A 16,119-nucleotide genomic window follows, 5' to 3' on the forward strand; every position below is an offset into this window, starting at 1 on the left:
CACACAACTCTTCACCCCAAACCCCCTCCCCCATCAACCTGCTAATAGGTTTGTCTCCTTATTACCTTCCTCTTTAGGTTCAAGCAGGCTAGCAGGTATGCTCTAGGCCAGTGCTTCTTTTTTGTTTTGTTTTTGTTTTTGTTTTTAAGTGAGGCAATAGGGGTTAAGTGACTTGCCCAGGGTCACACAACTAGTAAGTGTTAAAAGTGTCTGAGGCCGGATTTGAACTCAGGTACTCCTGATTCCAGGGCCAGTGCTCTAACCACTGTGCCATCTAGCTGCCCAAGGCCAGTGCTTCTTAAACTTTTTCCACTCACGACCCCTTTTCAACTGAGAAATTTTTGTGACCCCAGGTATATCAGCATATAAAATAGGTATACATAACCTTTTACTTGTGAGAATAATCAATTTCTTGGGGACCCAGGAATCAGTCCTCTCTTCCCCCCCTACTCCAGAAAGTTGAGTTCTCCTTAAACATCTCATCTGGGATAAACCCAAAGGAACAAAAGGAATGAAGACAGTTTTTGTCTAGATTGCAGAATGACTGATGGGATTAAACCACATCTAGATAATGGACTTTGCCTGGAGCAACTTGAGGGGTTTTTTGCGTTCTTTCCCCTGATATGTCCTTGAATTTTAATGTAGACCACCTTCAAGTCAAGTCAAGTCAACCAAGAGAGCTGAATGATGCTAACCAATTAGATTTGTTTGATTGTATGATGACCCGTGGTTAGCTTTGATCAATACCTGCCCTCAATCAGGAGAAAAACCCTTGGAAAATACCACTGCCACTGGAGGGTTTCTGGGTCTCTCTTGGTTCTCTGAGACCATATGGTGTGTCTCCCTCTCTCACTCTTAGGTGTTCTTGAGACCAAATGCTGTCTCTCTGGGAGACCACATGGGTCTTTTGGGGCTTTTCTCCTGCTTGCACTAACTGGCATGCTAAACTGCTCTCCCTGCTTTCTCTAGACCTTTCATATGGCTTGAGACTGACGTGGAATGGAATTTGGGGTCAAATTGATCATGAGTCATCCCAAAAGAATTACAAGCCTCAGTGACTCAGTTTTCCAAATTTTATTACAATACTGTGGGTGACTACAGGGAGAGAACCAGAATAGCGGAAAGGTATCTCTCAAATAGTGAAAAGACAGTTATGTTTACAGTATAGATAAATTGATTTATCAGGCTCATAATATTCTCCACCTTGGGGAGGTGAGGGGAGGGTGTATCCTAATTTAGAGCTCCTGGGGTCCTAAGCCAACCCCCGAGGCAGCACCTTTTTCTGTGGAGATGTGTTTTGGGGGTTTACACATCACAAGGTGAATCTGGTGACAAATTTGACCTTTTCTACACATGTTGCTTTCTGGTTCCCATGACTAGTTTTTCAAAACATCTTCATTTATCATTTATTCCTAGTTTGTTTCTACCTGTCACTTTAAGGTCTTCAGGGCCTGGCTCCCTGTTCCCATTATAGGTACTGATTACTGTGGGTAAGAGAATTTATCATCCAGACCCATTAAGAGGGGGGTCTGAATCCCTCTTAGAGTTCATATCTGAATTAAAGCTTGGGTCTTAGGTTTTTCTATTAACCCCTTTTTGCCTCCTACATCAAGACCATGAGAAGTTAGTTAGGGAGACATATGGTCAATCCTTAACTGGTATAATATTGATAAATTAATATATGCTTACTCAAAACTGGTGTCTATAATATTTAAAATGTCACATACTGCTTCATGACCCCCACATTTAGTTATGTGATCCCATATGGGATGGTGACCCAGTTTAAGCAGCTACACACAGGACCCAAGGGCCACACTCCCAAAGTGTGGGCCAAACCAGAATAAAATGTCATGGGGGGGAGGGGGGGTGCGCAGCTAAGTGGCACAGTGGATAAAGCACTGGCCCTGGATTCAGGAGTACCTGAGTTCAAATCTGGCCTCAGACACTTGACACTTACCAGCTATGTGACCCTGGGCAAGTCACTTAACCCCCATTGCCTTGCAAAAAAAAAAAAAAGAAAAATGTCATTGGGAAATATTTAACAAAATAATGAAAAATACAATAAAACAATTACATTTTTAAACTAACATACAGCCCACAAGGATCCTTATGTACAGATAAGTGGCCACTCCACCTGCCCCCGATTTCCATGTGAATTTGACACCACTGCTCTAGCATATACCTAGAAATTCCAAAACATGCGAAAACTCTGATAATCAATCCACTGGCTGGCTTCCCATTTCAATCTTGTATTCCCAAATTCATAGCATTTGACAAGAGTATTGTGAATAGCCATGTCATTTATTAATAGCATCAAGTACCATAGAAAATGCAGATAAACATGAAAACAATATAGAAGAGACTACAGTAGAGACTGAAGCCAGGCTTGATTCTTCCTCCCAGCTGGTCTAAGAGGTTATCAGAAGAAAAGGGATGGAGATTCTCTAAGTGAAAATCTCCCTGGCAGAAGCAGGGAGGGCTATCTGGATTGGCCTTGTTCCTTTTCACCAACCTCATGTATGCTCATTTATCTGGATCTACCCTCCACCCCTATGGCTGTCCTAAGTCTACTCTCTTGTACACAGTCCACTTTAGTCTCTCTCCCTGATTCCATGACTTTGGTGATTGTTTCACTTCCTTTTCCATGCTTAGTCACAGGACAAGCACCTATCCAATGTGTTCCCTGCTGGGCTCAGAAGCATGGAGACCAGAGCTACTCACACCAGCCCCTACCTTTTCCTCTTGTCACATGGGTTCTCTCTTCTACAGCCTAAGGCATACTCCAATCCATCAAATTCCATAGGTGCTCCAAACATCCAGCTGGGCAGGGAGAAGGGGCAGCCCCAGGCAAGACTACACTGGGATTTCCAGGCTCTGACCAGAAACCAAATTGCTCAAGTCAAGCCAGAGCCTGATTGGACTTCACCTCAATGGGAGGGCTAGGGAATGGGAGAGAACTAAAGACTAGAAGATAATTCTTCAAAAAAGAAAACTATACAATCTGCACCTCTTGAGTCTGTGACTCTAGAAGTGAAGACTTAAGAGTAGAGGGACAGAAGGTGGACAGAAAAGAGGGTGCGATAGGAGGAACTCTAAGAGCAAGGGCTGCCTCACTACACCCATGAACTGTGAAATTTCCTTTTCGGAAAAGTCTAAGTGCCAAATATACCTGCCTGACAGCAAGGGAAACAAAGGCAGGAATAGGGTTATAATCAGCATGGGCTCATGAGACTTTTTCAGGGGCTCTCAAGATTTAGAGGCCATAGTTTTGGAAATGCTGATACACCATCTGTAAACCATGAGGAACTACTTACCTCCCACCACCCTCGAGGTGCAGAGGCACCGACCTGCCTTTGCTTCAAGGACATGTGTAATGTACACTAGCACATTTCCATTTATCACTGAAGCCAACCATCAATCTAACAAGCATAAAGGCTTCTTGCTAAGAGGGCAGGGATAAGCTCTAGGGGTCTGTGAAGCTTACCTTTTAGCCTTCTTAAAGTATTTCCTGGTCCATGAACAGCAGTGCTACCCACTAAATCATTCCTAGAACTGCAGGCCACCTGGGAAACCCCCTACCTTTGGGAGAGGTAGAAAAGATTTCTGGGCTGTTCAAGAGCTGTCACCAGTCTCTACAGCCCACTCCCTTTTCCCCATAACACATGTGGGCAGCTAAACCTTCACTAGATTTGCCAATAGCAAAAGAGCCCTGGATTAATTCCCACCTTGACCTTGGGCAAGACTCCTGCCCTGGCTTCTCCAAAGTTTACTTACGCTAAAGCCACAACAGAACTTTCATGGAACTGAAAAGTGAAGTCCTAACTCGGGTAATCCTGTGAATCTGAAGTTTGTAATCATTTCAAAAAGGGAAGAGTTCTCTCAAAATCAATGTTTGTAGGGAAACAAATTAGTACTTGGGTTTCTGGTATGAATTACCTCAGTGGTCTACAGTTAACTCTTATTTTTTTTGGTATTACCATTACCACCAAAAAAAGGGCGGGGGGGGGGGGGGGAAATCAGGGTCTCATTATCTCAGGAAATCTTGTTTTATTGAGCAGATAAAAATAATTTGTGATTAACACATTAACTACAGGCAGGATGGAAGTTCATTAGCTATAGGAAAAAAAAGGGCTTGCTTAGAAAACGGTGAAACTAGAGAGAAAGAGGAGTTTAGCTCATTAAGAGTGGTTTTTCAAACATACTTTAGCAAATGCTGGCTGTACAGACACAATTAGGGTGCTAATTACAAATAATTACTATCTACTCAAAAGTAAAGTCCAAGTACTGGATTATCACAGACAACTTTGGGGGTCAATAAAAATAACATTCTGATGAACTGCTCCCCATTTACACCAACACCAATTGAACAAACTGCAGAATGAACTTCAATGATAGTTACCTCTCCCCATCCCCCTACTAGCATGTCCTAGTCAACTTCGATACAGAGGTCTAAATTCTATTGAGGACAATTATGGAACCCTCTACTGAAAACATTTTCTCCCCCACCCTCCCTTTAAAAAAAAAACAAAACCCAGGGCAGCTAGGTGGCGCAGTGGACAAAAGCACTGGCCCTGGAGTCAGGAGTACCTGAGTTCAAATCCGGCCTCAGACACTTAACACTTACTAGCTGTGTGACCTTGGGCAAGTCACTTAACCCCAATTGCCTCACTTAAAAAAAAAAAACAAAAAACAAAACATAAAATTTTAACATTTTTAGGACGATTCAAAAAAGTATTATGACTTCTCCCCACCAAATAGTTATGTAATTTCTTTTTTGAATGAACTTAAGGTGATTTTTTTGAATGTTGCTATATTTAGAAGGCTATGAATTCTAAGAATAGGGTGAACATTCTGGGCATGTCAAAGAAATCACTGGACTGCATTGAACATTTGATCAATGTGATACTGAGGGGACACTGGGTGAAGGCAAGATTATTACCAAGACATGTCAGTGCCCCCAACCTAAATGATGACTCTCTCCAACAATGGTCTAACATGATATTCAAGGATGAAGAAAAGTGGCCCTTGAAGTTCATCAGGCCATGATCAAACCGCCAACCAAACTGTTCAAAGGAGTACATCCACAGGGCTCTTTTGGCCAATGAGTTTGGCTGAATGTTTGAAGAAATGGGAGGTAGAATAGTACAGTGGATTTGGAGTAAGAGGACCTGGGTCCAATGACTGGCTCTACATTTATCATCTAGGTGACCTTTGGCTCTGTGAGCCTCCATCCCTTCATTTGAGAAAGGAGGGGCAGAGGGTTGGAGTAGATGACCTCTGAGGTCCCTCCCAGCTCTAAATGGAAGATCTTGTGAAATGGGGGTGGGGATGAAATAAGTGACCTAGGAGAATTACTGTCAGTTGCTCATTTACTGGCTCTCTATGAAGCTTACATGGAACTAAACACACAAAATGAGTGTACTAACAAGTAGCCTCTTACTTGAGGATGAACATTATTTCAAAACTCCAAAGTTCAATGATTCTGACAGTGCAGATGCAGGTCACAATTCACCCAGACTATGTTGATGGTGCTACAAAAATTTTGTGGAAAAACTCACCTCTCTGCAACCAACTTAGAGGTGAGCTTCTCCTAAGATAGGCTGTCCCCCAAACTGATACAGTCCAAAACAGTAAAGGTTCTCAAATGTGAAAGTCTATGGGGTCAAAATGTTACCTGTGGGAGTGCATCTCTGGCAAGTTAGAAGATTAAGTCAATAGGAAAATATGACTCAATATAAAATTACAAATTTTGCTTCACATACACAACCTCTCAGGGACTTCTCAAGTGAGGTCGAGCTGTATTTGGATTCCCGAGGATTGAGGGGATAACAACCAAGCAACACAATTCCAGAAGAATGCTTCCCTCGGCTTATACTTTCTTGCCCCACCACCCCACCTATTTCCCAAAGGATCCTCACTGAAAACATGTCCGTGGTCAAGTGCAGACTGTGGCTGAGCGGTTAGTCCCACAAACAGAACTGGGTGCTGGGCCCTGGGTTCCAGAGTCAAGGTCTCTCCACTCAGTCACTTTCAAACTTGACAGAGTTGACTTGGGTGGAGATGGCACCACCCCGGTAACTGCCCCTCTTCTTCTTGGTCTTCTCATGTCGAAAGGATTTGCCTTTGGTGAACTTCAGGACTTCATTGGCTTTCTCTCCCCAATCTCCAGCTGCACCCCGCTAAGGAAAGGAGAGAAGTCATCACCAACCAGAAGAGCCAGGGAGGGGTGATGAACTACTCTCTCCTAGGGTAGTACCACCATTCCTTTCTTACCTTGGCATCAAAAGAGTTGTCAGCCACCCGAGAGTCGACCTCAACTTCTTCAGACTTAACTCTCCGGAAAGGGGAGGATGCCCTTTTCTCTCCCTAAGGAAGAGGATTGGAGTATAGGGGAGAAAGGCCAAGAGGGTGCCCCAAATCACTCCCCTTGACCCCAGGGGGCAGGATGCTACAGCCCCCATTGGTCACTCACCTTCTTTGTTTTGGGAACTGTGTTTGGAGTCTGAGGCTTCTGTTTCTTCGCCTTAGGGGGAGTGGCCTCTTGGCTAGGGCTGGCATCCTTTTTCCGCTTCTTCCCAGAGCCTGCTAGGCACATAAGTTAGGATTATTTATCAAGAAACAGCCTTGAGAGTTCAATTCTATACCAACTCCCCCAGGGCTGTCCTAGACACTGAGGTGCTGAGGGTACATGGATGGCCCCTCTCTGTGCCTCCCCATATCCTGACACAGACCTGGCTTGGCTGCTGCCCCTTCCTCTTCCTCCTCCTCCTCCTCCTCCTCTTTCTCATCCTTGTGAGCACAAGTCTTCCCATTCTGCGGTGCTGGAGGGCAAGACCCATTGGCTACCAAGCCAGGGCTCTTTTTAGGTTTTGGTTTTTCCTCCTCTTCACTGGAGCTGTCAGAAGATGAACTACTCTTGGCCTTCGATTTTTTTGCCAAAGCTGGTTTAGGAACAGCTGCAGTTCCCGCCTTGGCCTTATTCACTTTGCTTGGTGGTTCATCCTCTTCACTGCTGGAGCTGTCTGAGTCTGAACTGCTGTCTGGGGGGGCCACTTTGGGCCCTGGAGATGGAGTTCCCTTGGCCCCCACCTTGGGTTTGGGGAGAGGGGCTGTAGCCTTCACCCCTGGCTGCTTCTCTTCCTCACCAGAACTGCTCTCCTCTTCACTAGAGCTGCTATCTGCTTTCCTGGGCAAAGGCTTTTGACTGGTGGCAGGCTTAGTGACAGCGGCTGGTTTAGCCGGTGCTTCATCCTCAGAGCTGTCAGAGTCTGCACAGAAAGGGGGCAGTGAGCAGATGTACCCAGACCAGAGCCAAGTAGCAGATTCCCTTTCTCCCAACTCCCTAACTTCCCCTTCTATACCTGAGCTGTCTGAAGAATTCTCAGCAGCCTTTGGAGTCACAACAGCTGGTTTGGGAGCGGCCTTAATGGCAACAGGTTTGGAAGCTGTCTTTTGAGAAGGCTTCTTCTCTTCCTCCTCTGAGCTGGAATCTGTAGGGAACTTATGCAGTTAGGATGGGCCTACAACTCCTGTTGAGGGAACAATTCCTACCCCATGGCTCTGCTCTGACCTCCCTCCCACCAAACTTCTTTAACAAGGGATGAGAGACAGAAGATAATGAGTAAACAGACACAAACAAAACACCTGAGTCACTGTCTGAGCTGGACTCCTCCTTTCCTGCGGCCTTGTTTGTTGTAGTCTTTACTGCAGAGGCCTTGGCTGATGTAGGCGTAGTGGCCTTGGCTGATGCAGGCTTAGGTGTGGCAGCTTTGGTCCCTCCTGCTTTAGCTGAAAAGGACAAAAGTTGTCCTATTTCCTGGTCCATTTCTGTGTTCTCACCCCTCAACTAAAATCTGTGCCCCACCACATGCACAAACCTGTGGCTGGCTCCTCATCACTGCTGTCCTCACTGCTATCAGAAGAGTCACTGCTTTCCTCCTTCTTCTTGGGAGGCTGGTTGCCTGCTGCCTTCTTGGAGGGCTGGTCCCCTCCGACCTTCTTCTTGGGAGGCTGGTCCCCTCCGACCTTCTTCTTGGGAGGCTGGTCCCCTCCCACCTTCTTTGGCTGGGTGCAAGGGGGTGGGGGGACAGAGCTGTATGGACCTGCTTAGAGGGACACAAGAAGCCAAGAGGAAGAGATGACTGGCTTAAATTCCCCAGTCTCATTCTCTTGCTAGCCAGTGATTTTATTCTCTTTTAAAAGCCTCCTAAAATTCTACCTACTCCAGATAAAGCATAAGGATAGTATCACTGGTACATTATGATGCTGGGCTCAACAGGACAGTGGAGAAAACCTTGTCCTTGAATCCCACAAGCTTTCCTCATCTCTCTCTAATCTCCTTTCTTGCACAAGAAACAGCAGGACTTAAAACTACTGAGAAAGGATTGGGTCTATTGGGTTGTTCTGGAAGAGGTGTGCGATCAGACAACCTTAGATCCAAAGAAAAAGAACATACGTATTTTCAGTTTTCATCCCATCATCTCCTAACATATTGTGAATGTCCTTAAAAAACTTGGTCCTGGGTCCCCAACTATCCAGCCTTAATTTTTTCACCTCAATTCCCACCCTGACAACTCACCTAGATCACCACTGGCATCCCAGTTTCAACACAGAGAAATCAATCTTTCCCCAAAACCTTTCCCTCCTCCAAATGTCCCAATTTGGGGATTTTTGGGGGGGGGTGAGGCAGTTGTGGGGTTAAGTGACTTGCCCAAGGTCACACAGCTAGTAAGTGTTAAGTGTCTGAGGCTGGATTTGAACTCAGGGTCCTCCTGCAGGGTCAGTGCTCTATCCACTGTGCCACCTAGCTGGCCCAAATGTCCCAATTTTTGTCTGGGACACTAAAGGCCCAGTAATTCAGAGGTTTATAATCATGGAGTCATCCTTCACTCACCTCTTTCCTTCATTCAATCACTTGTCAAGTATAGTCAATTCTACCCTCATTACATCTTTCCTCTACCCACTTACACAACCACCAAGGTAGTTCAGAGTCTGTCTCAACTCCTCTCCCGCTTGGATTATAAACCTCCATTTCTTCCCAAGGGTTCAATCACCAACTCTATGCTGATTCCCAGAGCTATATATTCAGACCTACTTTCTTCTGAGCTCATCACCTTTTAATCCAGATCTTAATCTGCATGTCTCACACTTCCAACTCATTATCTTTCCCTCAAAAAATCTCGAACAACTCTTCCAGGGACAACGTAATCTTCCAAGTCACACAGGTTTACAACCTTGGCCTCATCCTCAGCTCCCCACTCACTTATCCCACAGATCCAGTTTGTCAGCAAATGTTCTCCCATGTATAACCTATCTTTTCTCTTAACTCAGTCACCACCTTTGTCTCATCAAAAAACAAAAAAAACTACCTTAAGGCATAGGTTTAATCATGTCACTTCTCCAAGAAGATAAAACCCAAATTCCTGATCTTGATGCCAGCCTACCTTTTCAGATTTTTTTCCCACATTACTACCCTTCTAGTATGCTAAATCCCAGCCAAACAAAGTGTATTACAAGGCATTCTGCAAACTTGTCATTCCATCTCCAATTTCCATTATTTGCATAAACTATGTACATATACCTAGAACAAAATTCCTCACTTCCAAAATCTACATACCAGCCTCCTGTTCTGGTTAATATTCTCTTCTTCTTCTTCAAATTCCCTAATGCCTCTTGGTATTCCACACATGAAAGTAGAATGCAATTTAAAATAGAGGTATCTACAAAGTATTTTCCTCACAACTTTTTTGTAGAGTAGGCAGTCCAAGTATTAACATCATCATGCTACAGATGAGAAAAAACAGGTGCAGAGTGCCATGATGTAACATTCGTTCCACTAAACCAAGCCTTTGGTTGAGGCTCTTCGTTATTCAATGCTCCTGTGTAGTTTTAAAAAAAGGCAAAACAAAACTACAACAACAAATTCTCAAACCATAGTGCCTTAGAGCACATGCTATTCTGACATTCTCTATCTGCCACAATAGGAATGGACTGAACCACTTTTTGTTCTTTAGCAGAAGTTTATGAGGCAGGCCAAAGGAACTGTACCCAAGGACTAGAAAAAGGCACTCAAGATTGGAAGTTGGGAAATATGACCTTATGTCTTTCTATCAATGTCCCAACTCTGTATGTGTTGAGTTAAGCAGAAAAAGGATCAACTTCAAAAGGATCATCTTCAGACTGAGACAGAGATGGGATTCAGAGGCTCTGCACTTGAACGACCCTAGGCAGCTAAGGCTGCCCAAGAAGTGTGACAACAGAATATGGAGCCCTGGAAAACAGCCTCCTTCTTACTCTCACTCACCCTGCTTGACCTTGACAGGTTTCTTCTGTTTCTGTTCCTCTTCTTCCTCACTGGAGGAATCTTCACTGCTGGAACTCTTCTGGGCAGCTTTCACAGGGGTCTTGGACGGAGTTGGCTTCTTCAGTACAGCCTTAATGGAAACAAACTAATCAATACCCATGCCTGGCGACAGGGTTTCCAGAGGCCACAGCTTCCCCCCGCCCCCCCCCTCCCCGAAAAGATTACCAACCTTTTTGGCTGGAGCCGCTGCTGCTGCTTCTTCCTCATCTGAGTCGCTGCTACTGCTGCTACTGCTGCTACTACTGCTACTACTGCTACTGCTGCTGCTTTCCCCCACTTTGCCATTGGCTAATCTGGAAGCACCCTGGGCAGTTGTTCCTGGAGGGAAAAATGGGATCAATTCAGTTCACCTGCTAAATGCCTACTATGTGCAAAGCCCCACACTAGGTATTAAACAAACATTTCACAAGGAAAGGTGTTTCTCCATTTAATTCTGCCCACACCAAAACAGTAAGAACAGAAATGTCAGTATCCCCAAGGCTTTAGGTGATGAGTTTATTAACAATCATGCAAATATCTCCTTAATCATTCTGATTAAACATCTGCCAAAGTTTATACCATGTTTTCCTGCCCCACCTGCCATTGTGGGTATAAAAGAAGTAATGCAATGGTCTTTTGTCTTCAGTAGCTATATACACTGCCTTCAAAGGAACCCCTGGTGACAACCACAGCAGCCTACCATGGGAGAAATGTGAGCATATGCTGGAGGGAGGAGAACAGACAATTCCAGGACTCCAGTTCCCAGAATGACCAAGTGCCTTCCTACCCCCTTTCCTAAATAAAAACCCCTATTTGAAGAAAGAAAAGTACCTGGCTTAGCTGGGGTCTTAACTGGAGTCTTAGCTGTGGCCTTGACTGGGGTCTTAACTGGGGTCTTAACTGGAGTCTTTGGCTTCTGTTTCTGGGTAGCTTCATCCTCTGAGCTGGAGTCAGAGTCAGAGTCAGAATCGGAGTCAGAGTCAGAGCTGGAGCTTTCAGCTTTCTTAGGCTGAGCTGCCTTGGGGGAAGGTTTGGCTGCCTTGGCTGGGGGCTTGGCTGCCTTCTGTAAAGAGAAGGAGGAACAGGTATTCAGCAAAGAGCTTCAGGGTGCCCAGACAAAGGCACCCTGGAACAGAGCAACAGAGAGAATCCTCTTCCCACTATCCTGACGCCACCCAGAACAAGTCCACAGCAGAAAGATTTCCTTTCTTTCTTTTTTTGGCAATGGGGGTTAAGTGACTTGCCCAGGGTCACACAGCTAGTAAGTGTCAAGTGTCTGAGGCCGGATTTGAACTCAGGTACTCCTGAATCCAGAGCCGGTGCTTTAACCACTGTGCCATCTAGCTGCCCCAAGATTTCCTTTCTAATGGCATCTTTGCCTCAAGTCCTGTAGCAGACGTGGATTCCTGCTCCTAGTCCCTTCTCCTGGAAACCATATAGTCTAACCTGGGCAGACTTCTTCTGACTTTCGTTGTCTTCTTCCTCACTGGAGTCCTCACTGCTACTGCTACTCTCTGCCGCTTTGGCAGGAATGGCAGATTTCCCAGGCTGAGGGGATGTACCGGGTGGCTTGGTGGCTGGAGAAGAGTATGGAATTGGTGAGAATTAGGTTTCTGGATAAAGCTGAGTATTTCCAAGTGAGAGAAGAACCTTCATGTATTTTTTTTTTGGCTGGGCAATGGGGGTTAAGTGACTTGTCCAGGGTCACACAGCTAGTGTCAAGTGTCCAGAGATCAGATTTGAACTCAGGTCCTCCTGAATCCAGGGTAGGTCCTTTATCCACTGTGCCACCTAGCTGCGCCCCCCCACCCCCCTTCATGTACTTTAGACAGAAACCAAACACTTGGAAAGAACACACTACCTCCCAGTCCCTCCCTCCAACCCCCTCCCATCCCTCACCTAATTTCTTGGCTGGAGGCTGTTTGGCCTCTCCTTTAGGACTACTGTCACCAGAAGCAGTGGATTTCTTAGCCTTCTTTGCCACTGGTCCGTTTGCCTGCAACTTCCGCTTTTGAGCTTTGGAGGACCTACTGGGTAGGAAAAGGTTAGAATGAATTTGAGAAGGGCTGGCCTCTGACCCAATAGGGAAGGAAGAGCTAAAGGGGGCAGGAGATACTTACTTGAGCCAGAAACTATATATGTCCAAAAGAGAAGTGGCGTTGGGGTCCTGTTGAACCTGCAAGGGCAGAAAGTGACAGTGTTTGACATCTGCAAAATGGTGGGATTTTTGTGGTCATATCCACAAAGTTCCAGCTGGTTACATTAGTCTACTGTTACAAGCTGAGATTTTTTTTTTTATCCCAATGTTTTAGCTAGCTTCCCCACATTCATATCATCTGCAAATCTGATAAACCTGCCACCATGCTTTCATACAGATAAATTCAAATTACCAAACCCTTACTAAGCACCTATATATTCAAGCTGCTAGGGATACAACAATTAAGAGGACATAGAGGGGGCAGCTAGGTGGCTAAGTGGATATAGCACTGGCCCTGGATTCAGGAGGACCTGAGTTCAAATCCGAACTCAGACACTTAACACTTGTTAGCTGTGTGACCCTGGGCAAGTCACTTAACCCCAACTACCTCACCAAAAAAAAAGAGGACACTTTGTAAATTTTGCTACAAAGAATAAATAGTGTGATAGGAAAAAAGGAAAGGTCCAGGCAAATTATGTTAAATGTTTGAATTAACTGGCTCCTCTGAGGAAGAAATCATTTTCAGTTAAGGAGGAGAGACTCAAGGCTTCATTGCAGAGAGGCACCTGAGTTAGGCCTTGAAGGGAGAGTGAGCAAAGCCACAGAAACAGGAAAACAGCAGAAGGGGAGATGGAGAAAAGTCCAACCTAACTGGAACATAGAATAACAACTCACATTTATACTGTGCTTTAAAGTTAACAAAGCACTTTCCCTACAACTGTATGAGGTAGTAGGCACAAGTGCTGGTGTGTTTTTTTTTATTACAGCAGCAGAATCTGAAGCTCAGAAAAAGTTGAGTGACTGGCCCATGGCCACAAGTCAGAGGCAAGAAATAAAGGCCTTGTGATTCAAAATCCAGGGTTCTTTCTCCTATTCTAAATTTTGGGCTTGCAAATCTTATTATGAAGCACTGATTTCTACAGATCTTTATATAAACGTTAAGCCTAGGGGCAGCTAGATAAAGCACCAGTCCTGGATTCAGGAGGACCTGAGTTCAAATCAGGCCTCAGACACTTGACACTTATTAGCTGTGTGACTGACCCCGGACAAGTCACTTAACCCCCACTGCCCTGCAGAGGGGGAAAAAAAAAAAAAACACCACAAAACTTTAAGCCTAGTCCACTGGAACAAAAAATATGCTTGCTTTCTTCTTGCCGAGGGGTGGTGGTTGAATACAGTGGGGGGGGAGGGGAAGAGAGAATACTGTGATGGGGTCCTTTGGTAGTCACATAATTCAAGTTCATTGAAAAGATTACTCAAGAAAAAAGTGGAAGACTACGGGTAGAAATACCACTTAGAATGCTATAACATCTATCTGGGCGAAAAATCAACCCACGCGCTATGTGCCAGATAGGGTGGGCGAGTGTCTCTGACTTCAAGGAGTTTACTTGCTAGGTAATAAGTGCCTTAACTGGTAGCAGTGGATGTGGAAACGTGGCCGGTGCCAAAGAGATAGCTGATAAAAACCCAGAACGTCCCCGTTAGATTAGTTTTCCCTCTAGGATCGAGCTATCCTTAACCCACACTCCCTAGGTTTCACTGTGTAATTGATCAACTCAAATCTGGCCAGCTATAATCAAGCAGCCCACGCCTCCCGACCGCGTCCACAAAACTAAGATACACATTTACCAGTTCTACAGTCTTGCCTCGACTTACCAAATGAGGCCTCTGTGTCCACGAGGACAAGAATTAACCACATTATACCAAAGCTAGCGCCCAGGAATCACCCTGCCTGACCACCCACTTTCCCGGGGCCCACGAGGGGCCCCTCACCCCTAGGCCCAGGAGGAACCACGTGCTTTCCCCTCCACATGCCAGGTGATAAAATTGCCCCTTTGCCCGCGCACTTGGAGACTCACGGTTCCCGTAGCCTTAGCGAATTTGCTTGCCGCCTCTGGAAACTGGTTGTCGCGCAGGAAACCGAGCACGAGAGGGAACAAGTCGCTGGGCACCACGCGTAATACCTCCTGCTCCGCCATCCTCTAGGTCCGAATGCGTCACGGACGCGACTTAGGGCTAGACGTCGCATATGATGAGCTCACTCCGTGATGGTGAGGGTGACGAGAAACGGATGTTACGTCACGGCCCAGCGCCGGAAAAGGAGGGGACTCAGGCCCGCCCGCCCACTCCAACAACCCTTCCTTTACTTTTTTACCCATCACCGCCGGTCGCAAGCCAGACATCTTGGTAAAGAAAAAGGCCGGTCGAGCCACCTTGCTCTTATCGTTGGTAAAGGCGGGGCAGTGGCGTCATCGCTCCGCCCACTTCCTCCCACTTTGGCGGGAAAGCTCAACTGGGACCTCCGCCGCCGCCTCGCTTGGGTTGGGTCCCCTGGGGCCTCCAGCTAACTATTTCTCACGCCGACGTTTTGTGTAACTTGGAGCTAGTGGCTTAAACTCGCCAGGCTTATTTTCCTCGGCCACAAAGTGAGGGGGTGGGACTTAAGAGGCTCCTTTTGGGGCAGCCTTGTCCCCTCCCACTCAGCAGCTTGTCAGCTGCCCTCCCCTCATGCTCCTGCTTAGTGACGCACCCCAAATTGATGGGCGATGTTGTGTGTGAAAACGGAGTAAAGAGTAAGCCCAACTGGGGTTCATAGGGATCCGGGGAAGAGCAGCAGGCCCCCACACCCACCCATAACACCCATATGGGGACAGAAGGGGAGGGGTCGGTCTTTCTGCTTGCAGTTATGTTCCCAGCTCCTAGCACAGGTCGAGACGAATAGTAAGCACTTAATAAATGCTTGTTGACTGACTGGTTGGTCTTGGGTTTCTTTCTAGCTCAGACATCCAGTGGATCATGGGACTTGAAAAGATATATCTTTTTTTTTTTGGTTCCAAATTACAAATGAAATAGAAAATATATATAGTCGTCCAAAACGAATTCTCACATTATCCGAGAGACATAGAAATTATAGCTAAGCTAACATATAGCACTTACTATGTACCATGCACTCTACTAAGTACTTTACAAATATCCTATTTGATCCTCACAACAACCTTGGGAGGCAGATGCTATTATTATCTCCATTTTAAAGATGAGGAAACTGAGACAAACAGGTTGTGACTTGCTGGGGTCACATGGGAGTGTCTGGGGCTGGATTTGGACTCATGTTTCCTATCTTTAGGGCCAATGTACCACCTAGCAGCTCCCTGAGTCCTGGAGGAGGCCTGTTTCATCAAAAGTCCTTTGTAATTTGGTTGCTCTAAGTTTTTCAAATTTGATAAAAATTCTGTTGTTATTGCATAAAATTTTTCTCCTCACTTCACTTTGCATCAGTTCATGCAAGTCTTTCCAGGTTTCTCTGAAACCATTCCCTTCATCATTTCTTACTGCACTAGAATATTCCATCACATTCATATACCACAATTTGTTCAGCCATTCCCCAGTTGATAGGTATCCCCCCAGTTTCCAGTTATTTGTTACCACAAAAAGAGCTGCTATAAATATTTTTGTACATTTGGGTCTTATTCCCCTTTCTTTGATCTCCTTGGACCTAGTATCGATAACTGGGTCAAAGGATAAGAATAGTTTGATAGCTTTGGGGGCATAGTTCCAAACTGCTTTCCAGAATGCCATTAAA

At 45.6% G+C, this 16,119-nt stretch overlaps 1 protein-coding gene across 10 annotated transcripts; it reads right to left on the bottom strand.

Moving 5' to 3' along the window:
- Nucleotides 1–2,280: 2,280 nt before the first annotated feature.
- Nucleotides 2,281–14,556, bottom strand: NOLC1 (nucleolar and coiled-body phosphoprotein 1). Of its 10 annotated transcripts, none has more exons than XM_043984488.1 (15): nt 14,387–14,553; nt 12,463–12,518; nt 12,242–12,372; nt 11,789–11,919; nt 11,174–11,405; nt 10,533–10,681; nt 10,304–10,433; nt 8,026–8,102; nt 7,878–7,995; nt 7,645–7,788; nt 7,362–7,490; nt 6,732–7,268; nt 6,473–6,582; nt 6,274–6,366; nt 2,281–6,179 (listed from the first exon to the last, which is right to left on the bottom strand). In XM_043984488.1, the coding sequence occupies exons 1-15, from the start codon at nt 14,516–14,518 to the stop codon at nt 6,021–6,023; spliced, it is 2,328 nt and encodes a 775-aa protein (XP_043840423.1). In that variant the 5' UTR covers nt 14,519–14,553; the 3' UTR covers nt 2,281–6,020. The 10 variants fall into 10 exon arrangements, with proteins under 10 accessions (XP_043840423.1, XP_043840422.1, XP_043840424.1 ...); XM_043984487.1 differs by having other exon boundaries at nt 8,026–8,105; XM_043984489.1 differs by having other exon boundaries at nt 7,146–7,268; nt 7,878–8,105; nt 14,387–14,556.
- Nucleotides 14,557–16,119: the final 1,563 nt, after the last annotated feature.

Source organism: Dromiciops gliroides, chromosome 2 (assembly GCF_019393635.1).
Source record: "Dromiciops gliroides isolate mDroGli1 chromosome 2, mDroGli1.pri, whole genome shotgun sequence".
NCBI lineage: Eukaryota > Metazoa > Chordata > Mammalia > Microbiotheria > Microbiotheriidae > Dromiciops > Dromiciops gliroides.